General features: G+C 39.1%; 1 protein-coding gene across 7 annotated transcripts in view; it reads right to left on the bottom strand.

Annotated features, from left to right (window-relative positions):
* PCDH15 (protocadherin related 15) overlaps positions 1-21,157 on the bottom strand; it is a 1,256,363-nt gene that overhangs the window by 383,148 nt on the left and 852,058 nt on the right. For all 7 annotated transcript variants that reach the window (XR_006299724.1, XM_043596132.1, XM_043596136.1 and 4 more), the window contains one exon: positions 9,713-9,821. Coding sequence is in view for 6 of the 7 variants with exons in the window: in XM_043596132.1 (XP_043452067.1) it covers positions 9,713-9,821 (109 nt within the window). In the remaining variant the exon portion in view is untranslated. The remainder of the gene's footprint in view (positions 1-9,712; positions 9,822-21,157) is intronic.

Here is a 21,157-nt window from a genome sequence, read left to right as displayed (position 1 = left end):
TGCTTCCTCACCTAAAGCCTTGCCCTCTCATTCATGTACTGCTCTGATAGCTTCCTCAATCTTCTGACATTCCATGCATTTATAATAACTAAGGTAACATGCTAAAATGCCACTTTAATCTCCCAATTATCTAGACAAAATTTAATATATTGTTTACTGCAGTGATGCCCAAGGTGTTATTTAGTGGTGCAATTTACATACAATTAAATGCACAGATAAGCTTCGATGTTTTTGGAGAATTGTAGAGACCTATATAACCACCACCCATATTAAAACTTTAATTTCACATTTCTTTTGTCCAAAAACAATACAAAAATATGCTTAACAGATATTTACTGTTCAAGATGACACTTGCTGCTCTTGGCATGTGTATAGGGACACGGGCAAGGAGTCTTGAGGGAGGCATGAGGACTATGCAGTGTATACAGGGGACAGAAGTACTGTCCCCTGTCTGCCTTCAGCACATGGCAGTGGGCTTCAGTTCATATCTGCCTAAAGTGACCTGTGTTTTGTAGAGTTCATTTTTCACCAAACGAATACTCACAAAAATGAATAAACAGCTGAGAACTATTTCTTCAAGTGAACCTCAGATGGAAAAGAACACTAATGATGTATGCAAAAGTAAACACCACTAAGGGACAGGATGCTCACTCCCATGCTCCTAGTACAAGGACTAAATGAATCATGCTATTAGGTCACATCCTGAAGACCCAAGCACATCAACCCAGCCTGACAATTTTTTTTAATGTTTATTTATTTTGAGAGAGAGAGTGTGGGCATGAGCACAGAAGGGGCATAGAGAGAGGAAGAGAGAGAGAGAGTCCCAAGCAGACTCTGCACCGTCAGTCTAGAACCTGACACAGGGCTTGAACTCACAAAACCACAAGTTCATGACCTGAACCGAAATCAAGAATCGGAAGCTTAACCAACTGAGCCACCTAGGCACCCCCAGCCTGACATTTTAAAACAATTTGTAGAATTACTTGAAATGCGAACTTACATCCAATGTAATTAATAGTAATCAGTACTCTATGCAAATGGTGAACATTGAAGTTTGAACTAATGGTAATGCACGCACAACGTTTAAACATTACAGGGCTTACTCAACTATTTTTAACTCATGGGGCAAGGAATGAAAAAGTTACTTGTTCAATACAACTATTCACTATCTTAATCTAACATACACACACATGACCTGAGGTAGATTAGAGACAGCTACAAATTCTGAGCTTCCCACCAAGAAGCAGAGTCTATTTTCCCTCTTGTTTTTTAAATGTTTACTTATCTATTTTGAGAGAGAGAGAGAGAGAGAGAGAGAGAGAGAGAATGGCACAGGGTCAGGGAGGGTGGGGGAGAGACAGAGGGAGAGAATGGCACAGGGGAAGGGAGACAGGGGAGGGAGGGGGAGGGAGGGAGGAGAGAGAGGGAGAGGGAGACGGAGAGGGAGAGGGAGAGGGGAGAGAGAGAGAGAGAGAGAGAGAGAGAGAGAGAGAATCCCAAGCAGGCTCCATGCTGTCATCAAGGATCCTGATGCAGGGCTCAATCTCATGAACAATAAGATGATGACCTGAGCGGAAAATCAAGAATCTGACTCTTAACCAACTGAGCCACGTAGGCCGCACAGTATTTTCCCTCTTCTTTTTTTAATTAAAATTTTTTTAACATTTATTTATTGTTGACAGAGAGAGAGAGAGAGAGAGAGAGAGAGAGAGAGAGAGCGCATGAGCAGGGGAGGGGCAGAGAGACAGAGGGAGACAAAGAATCCAAAGGAGGCTCCAGGCTCCTCAGCTTACACTGTCTTCATGTTTTGATGAATTTTGGTTCATTTCCACAAAGTTTCTTGCCCTGAACATTATCTTTTTTTCTCCCCCCCCCCCCCCCCCCACTGGCCGAGTAACATAGCAAACCAAGTATTAAGAATCATAGTTTTCCCACAAACCCAGGGCCATAGCCTTCTGGGCTGTTACTGGAGAAAGAAAGATACTTCTTTTTTTAATCTATTTTTTTTTTTACATTTATTTATTTTTGGGACAGAGAGAGACAGAGCATGAATGGGGGAGGGGCAGAGAGAGAGGGAGACACAGAATTGGAAACAGGCTCCAGGCTCTGAGCCATCAGCCCAGAGCCCGATGCGGGGCTCGAACTCATGGACCGCGAGATCGTGACCTGGCTGAAGTCGGACGCTTAACCGACTGAGCCACCCAGGCGCCCCTGAAAGAAAGATACTTCTATTTGATTTAAAACACTGTGTCTTAGAGTTTCTTTGTAAGGATATTTAAACTTGTACCTTTACTAACAAATACCCTACATGCCCCATTACTCTAGATAACATACTTATCTTTGGATCAATCAATGCTCTCATTTTTAGCAGATATTTTTGAGAGTTCCAGTATTTGTAGCTTATTATTCTACTCTATTGATCCTTGTAGGGGACAGGACAAGAAGCTCAATGTGTTTGGAAATGAACAGTTCTCTGGAACAATTTCCAGGGGAAGCCATAAAAATATGAATACTGATACTCAGTAATAAGACCTGTATAGTAGGAGAAACATCTCCCAATAATGTGTGCCATAAAATCAAGCTTCTCTCTCATGCCTACATGATAATAATACTGCACAATACTCCAGCTTATTAGCTAGTAATAAGTTCCTGATAACAGAGAATAATAAATCCAGAAAGGAAAAGAAGAAAATTTCTGAATCAGTGGAAGTTACTCAGAATTACAATCAACATCCTGGAAAACAGAACGACCTGAGGGAATGAACTAATAGACTATGTGTGAGGTGACTTAGTGTTTGAAAGGCCAACATGTAAAAAAGGATGCAGTTATAAGGTATGTGGCACTGGGAAAATAAAAGAAGAAAGTAAAACCAGATAAATGAAAATTCTGGACTCTTCCCCAAGTATTTGTGAAATCCAAAATATCGAAAGGAGGGATTTGGGGGCCCAGGACATGTTTTCATTGTGTTATCCACTTAAAATACATATTTAAATCTGTATCTTCCTCATGGCTTTTTCAAAATGAGTATACTGTATGCTTGGGCACAAAAATACTAATACTTAATAATACTTATCAGAGTTAATGCATGTTTATAAAAAATATTTGAACCTAAGGTTTGTGGGTCTGATGTTGCTCTTCTTTTTTTATTTTTTCCCCCCAAAATGTTTCCCCCATGAGTTTGTGTGTGAATGGGGGAGGGGCAGAGAGAGAGGAAGAGAGAATCCCAAGAAGGCTTGGAGCTATCAGCATAAAGTGGACATGGGCTCAAACTCACAAACTCACGTGAGATCATGACTTCAGCCGAAACCAAGAGTCAGATGTTTAACCAACTGCACCACCCAGAAGCCCCTGGTATTGCCATTCTTCTTTTATTTATTAATAAAAAATTTTTTAGATGTTTATTTATTTTTGAGAAAGAGAGCACGAGCTGGGTTGGGGCAGAGAGAGAGGGAGACTGAGTGTGAGTGGGAGTGAGATCATGACTTCAGCCGAAACCAAGAGTCAGATGTTTAACCAACTGCACCACCCAGAAGCCCCTGGTATTGATATTCTTCTTTTATTTATTTAAAAAAAATTTTTTTAGATGTTTATTTATTTTTGAGAAAGAGAGAGCACGAGCTGGGTTGGGGCAGAGAGAGAGGGAGACAGAGTGTGAGCGGGAGTTGGGGCAGAGAGAGGGAGACACAGAATCCGAAGCAGGTTCCAGGCTCTGACCTGTCAGCACAGAGCCTGACACGGGGCTGGAACCCACAAACTGCGAGATCATGACCTGAGCAGAAATCGAAGGCTCAACTGACTGAGCCACCCAGGTGCATGTGGTGTCTCCATTATTCACCAATGTGTTATACCAACTCTAATTGCCAAAATATACATAATATTATCATAATGGCCACACTGACTTTGAATAATAGGCAAAAGTAGCTATTAATCATATTTTTATATTTACATTTTAGTATGTAATGCTTATCTACATGTTGTATTTAATACATATTATTTGTCATACAGTAGATGCTCTGGTACAAGCATCCAGCATTAAAAACGCTAATATTACAAGCTGCTATTATAAACTAAAAGTTAGGAGACCTTCTTATATTATTAGACATAAACACATATTCTATCATATCTTTGTTAATGACGATGTGGGGACAGTCATGGAAATGCCCTTCTTTGTCTCGTTAGAGTCTTGCACATGATCATCTTTAGCTCTTTGAACATCTTTGAAACACCCAAATGAAAGTCTTTGTTAAGTCTAATGCCTAGAATCTCTCAGAAACACGTTTGTTGATTTATTTTCCCTGTGTATCAGCCATTCTTCCCTGTTTCATTCCAGTGTCCCAGGTTCTCTTAAAAGCTGGTCATTTCAAATAGTATTATGTGACAACACTGAACATCAGATTTCTTCCCTCCCCAGCGTCTGCTGAAGATGCTGCTCATTTGTTTTTCCAAGTAGTGATTTCTGAACTGATAACTCTAAAATATGCCTGCTTTGTCACGTGGGGCCACTGAAACCTGTACTGGGTTTAGTGTTTAGTTAATGATGGGGCGGAGATTTTTTACATACTTGGAAACAATAAGTATCCTAGTCTTTGGGAGCACTTGGCTGATGTTAGATCACAGTTAGTCCTTAATTCTGCTGTTTAAAGCTCCACCCTAGTCTTTTCTTTCTGCTTTGGCAGAAACTCAAGGTAAGCCAGATATGAAAACTTAAGACTTTCTCAGGTGTTTTCTGAAAATTCACATGCTACTATTCTTACTGTTGTCCTTCCAAGATTCCTACCAATATGTCAACGTTTTGGCAAACCCTGTGGACATCATTCCTAACTTTCTTTTTAAGCTTACTGGTTAGCCAATCACGTGTTCCAATTTTTGTCTATCGCTTCAGGCAGCAACAAAGTTAAAACACTTGCCTGTAATTGTTTTTGAGAAACTCCTTCCCCACTGCTCCCTAACCATCCCTCAAACAAAACTTTTTGTGCTGGGTGAAATCTGAGTTAGCCTTTTATATGGGTTCTTCCAGGGACCCACCAGCCAGGTCACATGATGTTTCTTTAGAAATGAGGCTTTGGAAGAGCTCCAGTTTTGTTCTGTTTTTCAAGAGACTGTCAAGATACTTTGGGAATGCAGGTTGTTATTTTTATTAAGTTTACTTATTTATTTTGGAAAAGAGAGACAGCATGTGTGTGTGTGAGCAGGGAAGGAGCAGAGAGAAAGGGGTAGAGAGAATCCCAAGCAGGCTCTGCACTGTCAGCACAGAGCCTGACATGGGGCTCGAACTCATGAACCATGAGATCATGACCTGAGCTGAAATCAAGAGTCAGACACGACTGAGTCACCCAGGTGTTCCAAGGTTGTTGTATTTAATGCTACTCCTGAACTAACCAGCAGGCAATGTGACTCAGGCAAATGAAAAATTCCACGAAGCTAAAAAAAAACACAACCAAGAGTCAGCTGTTTTTCTTGAATAAATGTTCCCTGGGTTGCTGTAAGACTTGGTTAATTCAGCAATTAATGATCCAAAATTATGATTTCACTTTGGTTTATACTAGTTTGTCACAGCTTTTAGGGAAGGGAAATTTTTCACAAGTCTTTCCTTGATTATTTTCAATGACTTCACCTGGAATAATTCCTTAAATTATTAAAATATCAATCTAATATTACTTGTACTGTGATTTTATTATACTGAATGTAACAAGGACTTTCTTAAATGTATAATTCGGTGTTTTTGAAATGATAAGTACCCCCCAAAAATTCAGTGCATCTAAATTTATGCCAGTTTTATGGAAAATTTTAGTTTACCATAAACTTCTAGTTTGCACTTAGTCGTTTGAGATTTTATTGCCACTTTTGTTGTTGTTGTTGTCCTTTAGTGAATGCTCCAACTTAAACCTAAATTTCATCGTCCTAACAGTAAAACACAGAAGGGGCATCAGTTAGGTTATCAGAGTTTTACTTATTCCCTCCAGAAGTCATCCCACTTTGGGATAAAGGAATTTCCACTTTAAGGCAGGAGTCAATTTTGAGGGATTTTTTTTTTTGAGTTTTCAATCGCTTATACTCTGAATATTTTTCACTCAGAGTATCCCTGCTAATCCCATCCTTCACAGGTAGAATGGTATCATTTTTCTGTGAAGAAAGCCAATGGACACCTCTAGGAAATAGTGGATTGAGGTGACACAGGGTGAAGTTGTTGTGGATGATCAGTGGTAGAAGAGTAATTCCACCATTGACGATAGTTACGGTAGGACCAGGGAAGGAACTGGCAACAGTCCTTGGATGGCCCTTCTGCACACCTGAACACGCACATCCTCCCATTTAGTAAGTAGACCGCCAAGAATGTGTGAGAGCGGTGGGGAGCTGTCCACATGAAGGCTGAGAAAACTAGCTCTGAGGGACATGCACTCAGAACTACTGGGCAGGGGGGACTTAAGGAAAATGAAGAGGTCTTGCCAAGTAAGGAAAATCAGAGCCATGGAAATCCTGTTGTGCACGTTTCTCTGTGTGTGTGTGCTTCTGTTCTTACCAGTCTTGTCTAACTTAGGAAAGGTGATTTTTCTTCCTAATGGTAATGGTGACATGAATTAACATTATTGAGCACTAGCTTTTTCCCAGGCATGATTACACATTTACCTATACTGAATCGAATTTTCAAAACCTTTTTATAGAAGGTCTTTTTTTTTTTTAATTTTTTTTTTCAACGTTTATTTATTTTTGGGACAGAGAGAGACAGAGCATGAACGGGGGAGGGGCAGAGAGAGAGGGAGACACAGAATCGGAAACAGGCTCCAGGCTCTGAGCCATCAGCCCAGAGCCTGATGCGGGGCTCGAACTCACGGACCGAGAGATCGTGACCTGGCTGAAGTCGGACGCTTAACCGACTGCGCCACCCAGGCGCCCCTAGAAGGTCTGTTTTTAATAACTCCATTTTATTTATTATTTATTTATTTAATGTTTGTTTATTTTTAGGAGACACAGACAGAGTGCGATCACGGGAGGGGCATAGAGAGAGAGAGAGGAACACACAGAATCTGAAGCAGGCTCCAGCCTCTGTGCTAACAGAGGGGCTGTGCTAACAGAGGGGCTCGCACTCATGAAGCGTGAGATCGTGACCTGAGCCAAAGTTGGCCGCTTCACCGACTCAGCCACCCAGGGGCCCCTAAACTCCATTTTCAAGAGGAGCCATCTGAAGCAGAGAGATGAGTAACTCACCTAGCATTATATGATTAATAAGTGTTACAGTCAGGATTTGAATACAGTTCAAACTATCAGTACAAGGCCCCATCCTCTAGAAGTGCAAATGCTATAAATGACATCATTTTATTTAACTTATTTGTAAAAACAAAGACAGTGCTGGTGGTTGTGTCTATTGTTTAGGACCATCCATCATACTACATTGGTGGTTGGTGACACAGGCTGCCAATGCATCATTCTCCTCTCATTACTACCTTGGCTTCTCCATTCGCTCAGAGTAAAGGACAAAGTCGACCGATAGCATACTAGACTCTCTAAGTTCTGACCCCTCTGTGTCTCACCTCCTCTTTCTATTCCCTCTCACTCACTCACCTCCAACGCTCCTGGTCTCCTTGATGCTTCTGAAACCCAGCAGGCAAGCTCCAGTTTTTTATCTCCACCTATTCTCCCAGACATCAACATGGGTAACTGCGTCAGCTTCTGTGAGACTTTGCTCAGATCTCATCTGTTCAGTGAGCTGTGCCCTGATCATCCTATCTAATGCTGCAGTTTATACTACAACACCTCTCTGTGCTCCATTTTCCCCACAGTGCTGACCGCCTTCTCTCTTCTATAATAAACATATAATACGTTTCTTGCTTGTTGCCTTTGCTTCTGCCAGAACACCAGCTCCACGAAGTGAGGAATCTGTCTCCCTCCACAGAGTAGGTGCTCATTTATCAAAAGAAAAAATAAATATAATTTCTAAGAGTGAAAGAAACTCACGAACACCACTGGATTTCATCCCACCATGGGAAGCAGGCTTCTCCAACACTGGCTTTCAAGTTCATCCTTTGAATTTTACACATGCTGTCTCAACTTTCTAGGTAATTTCTCTCCTGTGTTCTACCTGGGAACCCTGACCCTTCTGCCGAAATAACTTTCTACGTAATTTTCTCCACCCCTCCCTAACCTAGAACTTCTACCTCTCACCTTTGCATCTATAGCACGTAGCACAGTGACTGACATACGATCAAACCTCCAGTTGATGAAATGAACAATGGTTATTTCTTCTGATCTATGCTCCAGGCCCTTACAGACTTCAAAGACTGACGCTTATGTTCATAAGGACTTTTTAAAAATGTAATGATCTCATCTCTACCATGGGGTTATGATATGTGCACAGTTCCAGACACCAAAGGCTTGAAACAGAACTGCTTTATTTTCTTTACAGACAGCATTTCTAAGTAGGATATAGGATCATATTTGGCAATCTGTCTGGTGTCTTGTAGGCTGCCGTATTGTTAAGTATGTGCACATACACACAGACTAAAGGCTCAGGAGTTGAGAGTAGTGCTGAATTCCACTGAACAGTCATTCTGAAGCCCATTTCAAGAGCAACCCCTTTCTCACTAGGAGAGGGATGGTCTCACATGCATCTGTCTCTCTAGATACTCTAAACCATGCAAAGCAGCAACATCCATGTTTTAGCAAAAGCAATTTGGGAAGAGTGGCATAATCACATTCTCATCATTTTTGCTTCAGTGCAATTACCAGTCTACGTACAAGGATGAGCCAGAAGAGCTCCTGTGAAACTTTTCAAGGAAAAATCAGCCAAGGGTAGAACGTGTTGTGAGCCTTTGGGGACTCGTGATCCTTCTCCCATATGGTGCCAAAGCCCTTATTTAATTCACTCACGTCGTCTCAGAATTGCATAATTGTCTTCAACCAATGATAAAATACTAGTTGAGCAAACTGTGCATTTTCAATGGACTTTTTTCAAATTTTTCTTAGAGAATTCTTTGTGATGGAACACAGAGAAAGTTACCAATATGTAGATTAATATCCTATTTTTTTAAAGTTGTTTCACTTCCTTAATGAAATTTTTCCATTTTTTGTTTAATTCTGAGGGGAATTCTGAGCTAATTCTGAGGGGAAAGATGTGGTTTTGTTTTGTTTTGTTTTGTTTTGTGAGAGAGCGCCAGAGAGCACAAGCTGGGGACGGGGAGAGGGAGAGGGAGAGGCAAAATCTTTTTTTTTTTTTTAACGTTATTTATTTTTGAGACAGAGAGAGACAGAGCATGAACAGGGGAGAAGCAGAGAGAGAGGGAGACACAGAATCTGAAACAGGCTCTAGGCTCCGAGCTGTCAGCACAGAGCCTGATGCGGGGCTTTAACCCACAGACCGCAATATCATGACCTGAGCCGAAGTCGGACGCTTAACCGACCGAGCCACCCAGGCGCCCCAAGGAGAGACAAAATCTTAAGCAGACTCCACTCTGAGCATGGAGACCAACGTAGGCTGGGCTCAGCCTCACAACAGTGAGATCACGACCTGAGCAGAAAATAAGGGTCGGCTGCTTAACCTGCTGAGCCACCCGTGCACCCCAAAAATTATTATTTCTGAATTTATTTTTACATAAAAATAATAACTTCTAAGAAGGCCACCTTTGTTACTAAAGGTGTTTCCTTTGATTAGATACAACTATTTATGCATGATTCTAGAACGATGAGTGAGAGTGTAAAATGTTACCAGATACGGACCAACAAGGATAGAGTAGAGGATGCCTGGTCTATCTGCTGGCGGCTGAATGTTCCGGTCCTGGTCAACAGCTTGGATGGGCGGGGTAACCACGATGGGGTTCAGTTCTTCCTGGAAAAAAAAATGGGAGCGTTTAGTCCCACTTTATTCTTAACGCCTCATGGAGAACTGACACTCAGATATGAGACATTACAGTCTGGACAGCTAGGCAATATCTGAACTAGTAGTTAAACTCAGCTTTCGAGATTTGAAATTTAACACATTATACTAGTTAATTTTGAATTCAAAGAGGGAACAATGTGTCCTCAGGGTCAGAATGAAAAGTCATAGTAATTACACACTTAGAACTTTATATCAGGGTTTTCTCCTAAGAGGAAGACGAGGAAGAAAGAGATCAATAAATCTGCATCTTCCCTAGATAATTAAATCAGAAGTATGAGGCTACCAAATATAATTTTATCTGTCTGTAGACAAGATTTGTAAGAATATTTACATTCTTTTTCTTCCTAACTCATGTTTTAAAAATTACTTTTTACATTTAAAATTAAAAAAATTAAAAAAATTACATTTAAAAATGTAATCACTTAATAACATTAAAAACAAAATTTTAAAAATCAATGCTTTAAGTGAATAGAAATCAAAGCCCCATCACTGCAAATGTCATATAGCGAAATTGATTATATATTATGCATGTACGTACATGCATATAAATTTAATTTATAATTATATGCAAGAGGACTCTGTTTAAAATCATAATATATTTCTCTAAGCCAGTGTTTGCCAATATGATGTCCAGTGGTATTCTGTTCCACTATCAGGATTGGTAAGCAGTTTTCTGTGCAGGACCAGATAATAAATATATTTAGGCTTTGCTGGACAGAGAGTCTCCGTGTCAGCTTCTCAACTCTGACACTGTAACACAAAATCAACCAAGTGGGTATGACTATGCTGCAATAAAGCTTTATATACAAAGATGAATGGTATGTAGGACAGAGTTTCTTGGCCCCTGTACTGAATGATCAATCATTCCTTGTAACAAATATGCTGAAAAAACAAATGTGCACTCTTCACAGATAAGCTTGCGACACAGGATATGAAAGAAACTTTCAGAAAGTGAATCCACTTTCCTGCAGGTCTTTTCAGAGACTTTTGTGCTAATTTGCGTAATGTCCATCTAAGAAGGGGGTGTTATTTGCACATTTTCTAGAATCATCCATTAACATCTCCTTGAACTCTTACATTGCCTTAGAACACAGTTTGAGAAATACTGCTTTAAGTCTCTGCAAGCCCTCAGTCCAAACATACCAGTAATTTTAAAGGGAAATAACGTGTTTCAATATCTGACTTCACAGTCTAAGGAATCACTGCAATGTTATTTTATATTATATCTTCTCAAATGAGAGAACCTTGAAATGTATCCTATACTTTTATATAAAATCAGTACTTTCTAATCTCAGCAGAAATGTAGAGTAGTGGCCTGCTGAAAAGAAATGCAAGAATATGAAACTGTAACGTGGAATAGTTAACTTTGATTAAGTTACGGTAAGTTATATTAAACACAAGTATATTGCTAAAACATGTTAAATTTTTGAAGTTGAAATAATTAAAGGTAATCATTGAGCAAATATTTGGAGTTCACATACATCTTAGGGGTTCTGCAGACTTAAAAATCTCTAATAGGCTCTCCATAGCCTAAACGTTTTTAATATCTTCCTAAAAACAAAGAGCTCCTGGTAGGGATAACTTTGCAATACTGTATTCACCTTTTTAATGTGTCTTCAGATCCATGAAAATGTCAAACCAATATCAAAATCACTCCATTAAATCAGGATGACTACTGCTCTTTTGGTTGTTGTTCTTTCCACACAATACAACACATCACAATACAACAGTCTTCCTCAACTCTTTCCCTTGTTCCCTATTTCTGTCCCTCGTTCTGTTTCACTCTATCATTGTGTCACTTCTCTCTCTCTCTCTCTCTCTCTCTCTCTCTCTCTCTCTCTCTCTCACCACACACACACACACACACACACACACACACACCTGCCCAACAGACAATTTCCTTCCTCTGTAATCCTGTATTTCTCCTGACACTGAAAGCATCCAAAGCTCTTCAAGTCTGTATGTTTGAACACAGGAGTGGAGGGCTGACAGGTCATCCTAGACATTTGTCAAAGCAGCCTGATGGCGTTAGCCAAAGTCAGCATGCAGCCAAGCTACTGCAGTTCTGGTTCAACTAATAAATCTGTGGTGGGTCTTCCAAAAGTACAGTAGCATGCAGATCTTGCGAAGGGAATTCACCCCTCAGGATGTTTTGCAGCCTGTCTTCCTTCCCATGGCCAGAGAAATATACTAAGGGATCCTAGACTCCTGCTTTTTGAAATAACTTACCTAGAATTAAAAGCAAAACGAAACAAAAAAACAGAAAACAAAACAAGAAAAAAAAAACTGAACCTGAGGTCCTCTGGGAGAGTGCTAAACATGACCAGATCACATTGGGGTTTCTCTGCTGACACCTTTCTCTGCTAAGTGACCAACACATATACAGTTTTAGTTTGGGTAATGAGTCACATAGTTTAAAATCCTCTTCCTGCACAAGTTGCTGGAATGAGAAATGGGGTTTCAGTCATATTTTTAAAAATTATATGAACAACAGGAAAAAAAAAACTAAAAATAACACAATAAACAAAACCAAAAGGGAGGGAAAGGTTCTAATTAAATTCCTCATCTTTCATAGTTGGTTATTAATAAATGTATGGTGAGAACTGAAGAAATAAAAAGAAACAAGTACGCCGTTTAGAATTACGTGACATCTAGAATCAGAAGAATTGAAACTAGAAATACCAGCATGTGGCTGTCTCGGGAGAGTGGGCCTAGAAGTGAAGAAGGGAGGTGGGATGAAATGTATTTAAAGCCATTCAGTCCTGTTTCACTGTGTAGTTTCTATACTCTGTACTAATTTTAATATTATAAATTAGCAAATTGTACTAGTGAGAATACAATAAATAAATCCTCTTGGTGAAGGCTTCAATGAGTTTCTGGAAATTTGGGAGTACAGTTGTCTTATATAACTTCCTAGGACTGATTTTTTTTTAAGAAAATCTAGGTTTAAAGGTGAAAAGGATGAATTCTCAGCTATGATTTCTAAGATTACATCCCAAGTATATTGGGCTGCTTGAATCTTGAGAATTTCTAACACTGGTAATATGTAACATTAAAGGATATTGTGTTTTGTGTAGGATGCTACTGTTACAGTATGTAATGAAATTTTTTATAAAGATAAGTAGCATTTAAGCCAGAGTTGGAAAATGAAACATGTACTCATTAGAAGAAACAACATAATAAGATGCATCAAGTTTTGAACTTCTCCATCACCAAAAATCTCTGTATGGGAGATAGCCAGCGATTGGAAGGACATACAACTAACCAAGGAAATGCCAGCGAGAAACTATTCCTTAGAAAAGAAAGAATTTTATGGGGGAAAAAAACATGCAATCATGTATAATATTTGGCAAGTTAATATCTACTTACTAAATACATTCATGTCAATTTGTATTGTACTGAATTTTCCAGCCCGGTAGCAGATCACCACACGGAGCCAGACCTGAAGGAAACCGGCCCGTGGTGACCACTGCCAGAGCAGGCTCCCCAGGCCTTAGAAAAGGGGAAAAACTAGGAGACGCATTTCTTTTGAAGAACCATCCTCTTCAAGCAGATAGTAACTACTGCTCCGTTCCTCTCCCGCCCCCTTATTTCTCTTAGCTTCTAATTTTACCGCTGGATTAGAGAAGAAGAATTATGCTGAAGAACTTGGAAATTCACCCATGGCCTAATTATGCTTGGGTATCCTTAAGGACAGGATTACAAGGTTCCCTTATGACCATATAATTGCAGTAATTGCTCAATTAGTCTTCACAGAAGGCTCTGTTGGCAGGTGCACACAAAATATCTAATAACCCACTGCCTAGCCTAGTGAGGAACTGTTTGCAACATACTTGCTTCATCAAGTTGAATTCCAAGAGACACATAAAAAAGGCATCCAAACACTGCAAAGCTCTTGGGCGCCTTGCCCCTAAAGCAAATTTGTCTTCTCTGCAGCCTTCTTTGTCTTTGAGAAGAACTCATATCTTTGAGAAGAAGTCCCATCTCCTGAATTCTGTTCATGCTGATGTGCACATGTTAAAAGTACACAGAAGAGTGGATTCACATTTCACCGCTTTGAGTCCCCAGAGTTAAATTCCCTGACATATTTAGTGATGGTGATTCCATATAAAGAGATTCGTGTCGTGAAGATAATCATAGAAACTATTAAACAATAACGAAAAGATTGTCTCCGGTAGAAATGCTGCATACCCAAGATTATTCCCCTAGGGACATAAGCTTCGTATCCAATTAGCTTTTCTGGAGGGGTGCCTTGTCTTTTCAGTATATCTAAGACAATGCTTTCAGGTTCAACTGCAGAATTCTTTTTGAGAAAATAACAAGAGGCGGTTGGACTGTTGAGGTAAGTGAGGGTTAGTTACTCCTTCCACATCTTCAACTCCAGAATGAGAAAGCAAGTTTCAGTTGGAATGCCGCTACTGTAGTCTATGTATAGATACATCTGTAACTATTTATACACACAATAAATGTATTGGCAAGCACAGAAGATTAAAGACACTGTTCTTCAATTGTATACTTTTGTTTTATTCTAAAGTGTCTCTGAAAAAGTTTTTGAGATATATTTTTTGTCGTATATCCTGTGATGGACTGCTGTATTCCAAAAGTGCATCTGACCATCCTTGCAACTGCATATTTGATCTATAGTTCTAATACCTACGTTGTTTATAAAACATTTCTTTGAGCCTTTGCCTTTGATGTTTATTTGCTTAGACCTAATAAATGTAGTTTGAGCAATTTATTATTTTTTTTGAATTAGGAAAAGAAATTTATTTTATTTTATTTATTTATTTTTGTGATATTGTCTTTATTTTTTTATTTTTTTAAATATATGAAGTTTATTGTCAAATTGGTTTCCATACAACACCCAGTGCTCATCCCAAAAGGTGCCCTCCTCAATACCCATCACCCACCCTCCCCTCCCTCCCACCCCCCATCAACCCTCAGTTTGTTCTCAGTTTTTTAAGAGTCTCTTATGCTTTGGCTCTCTTCCACTCTAACCTCTTTTTTTTTTTCCTTCCCCTCCCCCATGGGTTTCTGTTAAGTTTCTCAGGATCCACATAAGAGTGAAAACATATGGTATCTGTCTTTCTCTGTATGGCTTATTTCACTTAGCATCACACTCTCCAGTTCCATCCATGTTGCTACAAAGGGCCATATTTCATTCTTTCTCATTGCCACGTAGTACTCCATTGTGTATATAAACCACAATTTCTTTATCCATTCATCAGTCGATGGACATTCAGGCTCTTTCCATCATTTGGCTATTGTTGAGAGTGCTGCTATAAACAATGGGGTACAAGTGCCCCTATGCATCAGTACTCCTGTATCCCTTGGGTAAATTCCTAGCAGGGCTATTGCTGGATCATAGGGTAGGTCTATTTTTAATTTTTTGAGGAACTTCCACACTGTTTTCCAGAGTGGCTGCACCAATTTGCATTCCCACCAACAGTGCAAGAGGGTTCCCGTTTCTCCACATCATCTCCAGCATCTATAGTCTCCTGATTTGTTCATTTTGGCCACTCTGACTGGCGTGAGGTGATACCTGAGTGTGGTTTTGATTTGTATTTCCCTGATAAGGAGCGATGCTGAACATCTTTTCATGTGCCTGTTGGCCATCCGGATGTCTTCTTTAGAGAAGTGTCTATTCATGTTTTCTGCCCATTTCTTCACTGGGTTATTTGTTTTTCGGGTGTGGAGTTTGGTGAGCTCTTTATAGATTTTGGATACTAGCCCTTTGTCTGATATGTCATTTGCAAATACCTTTTCCCATTCCGTTGGTTGCCTTTTAGTTTTGTTGGTTGTTTCCTTTGCTGTGCAGAAGCTTTTTATCTTCATAAGGTCCCAGTAGTTCATTTTCAGCAATTTATTTTACATAAATAATGAAACGTATGCTCAGGGATGTGTTTACAAGGATTATTTGTTGCAACAAAATACAACTTGCTTTTAAAAACTAAACTTTGTATGGAAGGGCTATATATGACAGACTTTTATAAACCATAAATCCATAACCTGATGAACTATCACCAAGTTGTATTTAATTCTAAATGCCATGACATTAAGAACTAGAATATCGTCAATATTTCAGAAGCCCTCTATTCTCTATATTTTCTATCAATCGCTCTTGCTCCTTCCACTCTAAAGATGGCCTGCTTTCTATTATCATAGATTACTTTCACTTGTTTGAAACTGTGTACAAATAGAACTATACAATGTCATTTAATTACTGACTTTGTTCAAGTATTACTAAGTCTTACATGGTCGGCATGCATGTGGGAGTTAGGTACATCAAGTGTAGTCCCTGCGTTCTCGTTTTAATGGATGTACTGTGTTCATTAGACAGACACCCCCAACTTCGTTTCCTTTTCACACTGGTGATGGCGTTTGGGTTGTTTCCAGGGCATGCCGTGACGAACAGCACTAGGTCCTTCTGTGTGTGTTCTTACACATGAAGGCATTTGTGTGAAAAACAAGAATATAATTGTCAGACACGCACGTATGGGCTAGGTCCCTGCCATTTTAAGTCTTCTAAACTTGTCGTGTGAGCTCACGTTCTATTGTGAGTGGTCCACTGCTCTGCTGACAGTTGGTAAGTTTAGCCATTCGGTAGGTACGCATCGTCACCTCACAGTGATTTGAACTGTTTTACAATGTTGGACATTTGTGAAGTGTTGTTTCGTGTCTTTCGTCTGTTCTCCTACTTTGCCTTACTGGTTCATAAGAGCTCTCCATATATCACAGTGTAAGTCTTTTTATCAGCTGACTGTTCAATAAATATTATATCCCACTCTATGGCTTTCATTTAGACCCTATTAATGTTGTCTTGCTGAAGAAAAGTTTCTCATTCTCCCACTTACCCATTTTTCTTTCCCTTTATACTTGTCTATTTCCTCTACCCATCCACATATTTTGACCTGAGGTATACCTGATAATTTCCCTTATGCATTTCTATACAGAGAATATTGCACTCTTCCTTATGAAAATTTATCTAACACTCACTAGAACCGTGTGTCTGAGTTTCCTTGCCTAGAACTTTCTTGAGAGCAGGGATCGGTTGTATCGACAGCACCAGAAATACATGTGTTACACAGGCACTAAGAACTGTAGAATAAGAGACTTCTCAGTTCTGTATTATTCAGGGTATTCATGAGCCTCATTGACCTAGCCTTGCTCTCTGGGCTCCTGTAAGACATCCAAATACACATACTGAGGCTGTATGAGCATCTTTCATTCGCAAAGATACTACACCCACCTAAAGGGAAGAGTAAGGTGGCCACAAGAATGCTCAGAATACACAGATGTCGGCTCAAAGTGCTTCACAGCGATGGCCTTCAGTGTAATCAACAGTCTCTAAAACATTCCAGGAGACTGAGTGGTGAGCTCCTGTATCCTAAGTAAAACATTCCAATCTTGCCAAATAAGTTGCAATATCACCTCTTGAGAAGTTGTTTAATCCCTCAGCCTTTTAATCATAATTTTCATAGTGAAGTTAATAATATCTACATTTCATTAATTGGTATAGGGATTCATGAAAGACAGTACATAAATGAATAAAACAGTAAGTGCCATGCTTAGTAATGGAAGTCATTATAGATCGTAGTATTAAGATTACTTTATTATTTTAATTGTACTATATTAGCATTAAAATTGGCTTCAAGTTATAAGCAGAGAGAGAGAGTGATGGGATTGTTTTCATTTCTAGCTGGAAGCTAATTTTACCATATCTTGCATATTTTTCTTGAAACGTGACACTGACATGGATTTTGAAGGTTTTATTTAGAATTGCATACCTGATCAAATGTTTGAGGGAATGAAGGGGGCCTATCATTACTATTTGATTTTAGACCAAGATTTAGATCTAAAAGCTGCAAAGAAAATTATCTAATGATTAGACTTAAACATAACTTTAAGATGGTGTATCACAGAGTTGAATATTCACTTAAAATGAACATTTCACTTTATTAAACAGAAGCTTCAGTGAAATTCTTTTCAGTGAATATACTAAGCTGCATTAGTTTTACACCCAATTTATAAACTCATTCCCTACACTTTGATTACAGAAAGTCTGCAATAATTCCCTAATTTATTAAGAAGTTCTTATGGAGAAGCGCTCAGTCACAGGGACTCCAAGTACATGTACACAGGTTCATTTAGAATTCTTTTAATAAAGACATCTATTGATAAATATTAAGAGAGAGCTCTGACAGAAAACTCACATGTTAAACTATTCCGAGTGAGATATTCAAAATACCAAGTATCAGAGAAATTCAAGTATGCATAGCTTGAAGAAAGTAAATTTTGATCCATGTAGCAGAGGTGAGACTCGTGGAAAGGCAGGGTATGGTTGCATCTGATGGAGGCTGGATAAGGGAGTTAGAAGAACCCACAATCAATAGGTAGATAGATAAATATAAGACAGATTGATAGATAATCTAGGAATATTTTGGGGTGAGCCATTAAAGTGCCATAAAAACAGTATAGCGTAATTTTCATTATTATTACATTAAAATTTCACATAAAATTCCACAATTTTCACATTGGCCATGGAAGACATCTGTAGATACACAGCAAAAAATTATTTTCTTGTCTTTCTGATAAAGAAAAAATCATCTTGGAGTATACTGTTAAGTACAAATACAAATAAAAACATTTATGGGTCCATTTCTGGGTTCTCTGTTCCATTCCATTGATCTAAGTGTCTGTTTCTGTGCCAGTACCATACTGTCTTGATGATTCCAGCTTTGCAGTACAGCTTGAAGTTTAGGATTGTGATGCCTCCTACTTTGGTTTTCTTTTTCAGGATTGCATTGGCTATTCGGGGTCTTTTTTGGTTCCATACAAATTTTAGGATTGTTTGTTCTAGCTCTGTGAAGAATGCTGGTGTTATTTTGATAGGGATTCCATTGAATATGTAGATTGCTTTGGGTAGTATCAACATTTTAACAATATTTGTTCTTCCTATCCAGGAGCATGGAATCTTTTTCCATTTTTTTGTGTCTTCTTCAATTTCTTTTATAAGATTTCTATAGTTTTCGGGGGCACCTGGGTGGCTAAGTTGGTTGCATGACTCTTTGGCTCAGGTCATGATCTCGCTGTCCATGAGATCAAGCCCCACATTGGGCTCTGTACTGACAACTCGGAGCCTGGAACTTGCTTCAGATTCTGTGTCTCCCTCTCTCTCTGCCCCCTCCCTGCTTATGTTCTCTCTCTCTCTCAAAAATAAATAAACATTAAAAAATTTTAAAAAAGTATTCTATAGTTTTCAGTGTATACATTTTTTCACCTCTTTGGTTAGGTTTATGCCTAGGTATTTTATGGGTTTTGGTGGAATTGTAAATGGGATCAATTCCATGATTTCTCTTTCTGTTCCTTCATTATTGGTGTATACAAATGCAACCAATTTCTGTGCATTGATTTGATATCTTGCAACTTTGCTGAATTCATGGATCAGTTCTAGTAGGTTTTTTGGTGCAATTTTTTGGATTTTCTGTATAGAGGATCATGTCATCTGTGAAGAGTGAAAGTTTGACTTCCTCCTTGCTAGTTTGGATAGGTTTTTTCCTTTGTGTTATCTGATTGCTGAGGATAGGACTTCCAATTCTATGCTGAATAACAGTGGCAAGAGTGGACACCCCTGTAGTGTTCCTGACCTTACAGGGAAAGTTCTCAGTTTTTCTCCATTGAGGATGATATTAGCGGTGGGTCTTTCATATATGGCTTTTATGATCTTGAGGTATGATCCTTCTATCCCTACTTGAGAGTTTTTATCAAGAAAGGATGCTGTATTTTGTCAAATGCTTTCTCTGCCTCTATTGAGAGGATCATATGGTTCTTGTCCTTTCTTTTATTGATGTGATGAATCACGTTAATTGTTTTGCAGATATTGAACCAGCCCTGCAGCCCAGGTATAAATCCCACTTGGTCAGGGTGAACAATTCTTTTAATACGTTGGTGGATCTGGTTGGCTAACATCCTGTTGAGGATTTTTGCATGTACCCAGAAATGGACTCACAAATGTATGGCCAACTAAATATTTGACAAAGCAGGAAAGAATATCCAATGGAATAAAGACAGTCTCTTCAGCAAGTGGTGCTGGGAAAACTGGACAGCAACATGGAGAAGAATGAACCTGGACCACTTTCTACACCATACAAAAACCCAAAATGGATGAAAGACCCAAACGTAAGACAGGAAGCCATCAAAATCCTAGAGGAGAAAACAGGCAAAAACCTCTTTGACTTCAGCTGCAGCAACTTCTTACTCAACAAGTTTCCAGAGGCAAGGGAAACAAAAGCAAAAATAAACTACTGGGACCTCATCAAGGTAAAAAGCTTCTCTACACCAAAGGAACAATCAGCAAAACTAAAAGGCAACCAACAGAATGGGAGAAGATATTTGCAAATGACAGATCACATAAAGGGTTAGTATCCAAAATCTATAAAGAACTTATCAAACTCAACACCTAAAAACCAAATAATGCAATGAAGAAATGGGCAAAGGACAGGAATAGACACTTTTCCAAAGAAGACATCCAGATGGTTAATAGACACCTGAAAAAATGCTAAACATCACTCATGATCAAAAAACACAAATTAAAACCAAAATGAGATACCACCTCACACCAGTCAGAATGGCTAAAATTAACAACTCAAGCAACAACAGATGTTGGCAAGGATGCGGAGAAAGAGTATCTCTTTTGCACTGGCAGTGGGAATGCAAACTAGTGTAGCCTCTCTGGAAAATAGTATGGAGATTCCTCAAAAAATTAAAAATAGAACTATCCTACAACTCAGCAATTGGACTACTAGGTTTTTATCCAAGGGATACAGGTGTGCTCTTTCGAAGGGGCGCATGCACCCCAATGTTTATAGCAGTGCTATCGACAACAGCCAAAGTATGGAAAGAGCCCAAATGCCCATCAATGGATGAATGGATAAAGAAGATGTGGTATACATACAATGGAGTATTACTCGGCAATCAAAAATAATAAAATCTTGCCATTTGCAACTATGTGGATAGAACTGGAGGGTATCATGCTAAGCAAAATTACTCAGAGAAAGACAAATATCATATGACTTCACTCATACAAGGACTTCAAGATACAAAACAGATTGTAGGAAGGGAAGAGAAGCAAAAGTAATATAAGATCAGGGAGGGGGACAAAACATTAGGGACTCTTAAATATAGAGAACAAACTGAGGGTTACGGGAGGGGTTGTGGGGGGGTGGGCTAAATGGGTAAGGGGCGTTAAGGAAGAAACTTGTTGGGAAGAGCACTGGTGTTGTATG

Source organism: Prionailurus bengalensis, chromosome D2, assembly GCF_016509475.1.
Source record: "Prionailurus bengalensis isolate Pbe53 chromosome D2, Fcat_Pben_1.1_paternal_pri, whole genome shotgun sequence".
In the NCBI taxonomy this organism is placed as follows: Eukaryota; Metazoa; Chordata; class Mammalia; order Carnivora; family Felidae; genus Prionailurus; species Prionailurus bengalensis.
The sequence above is the reverse complement of the archived record's forward strand: the minus strand, read 5'-3'. Positions and strand labels throughout refer to the sequence as shown.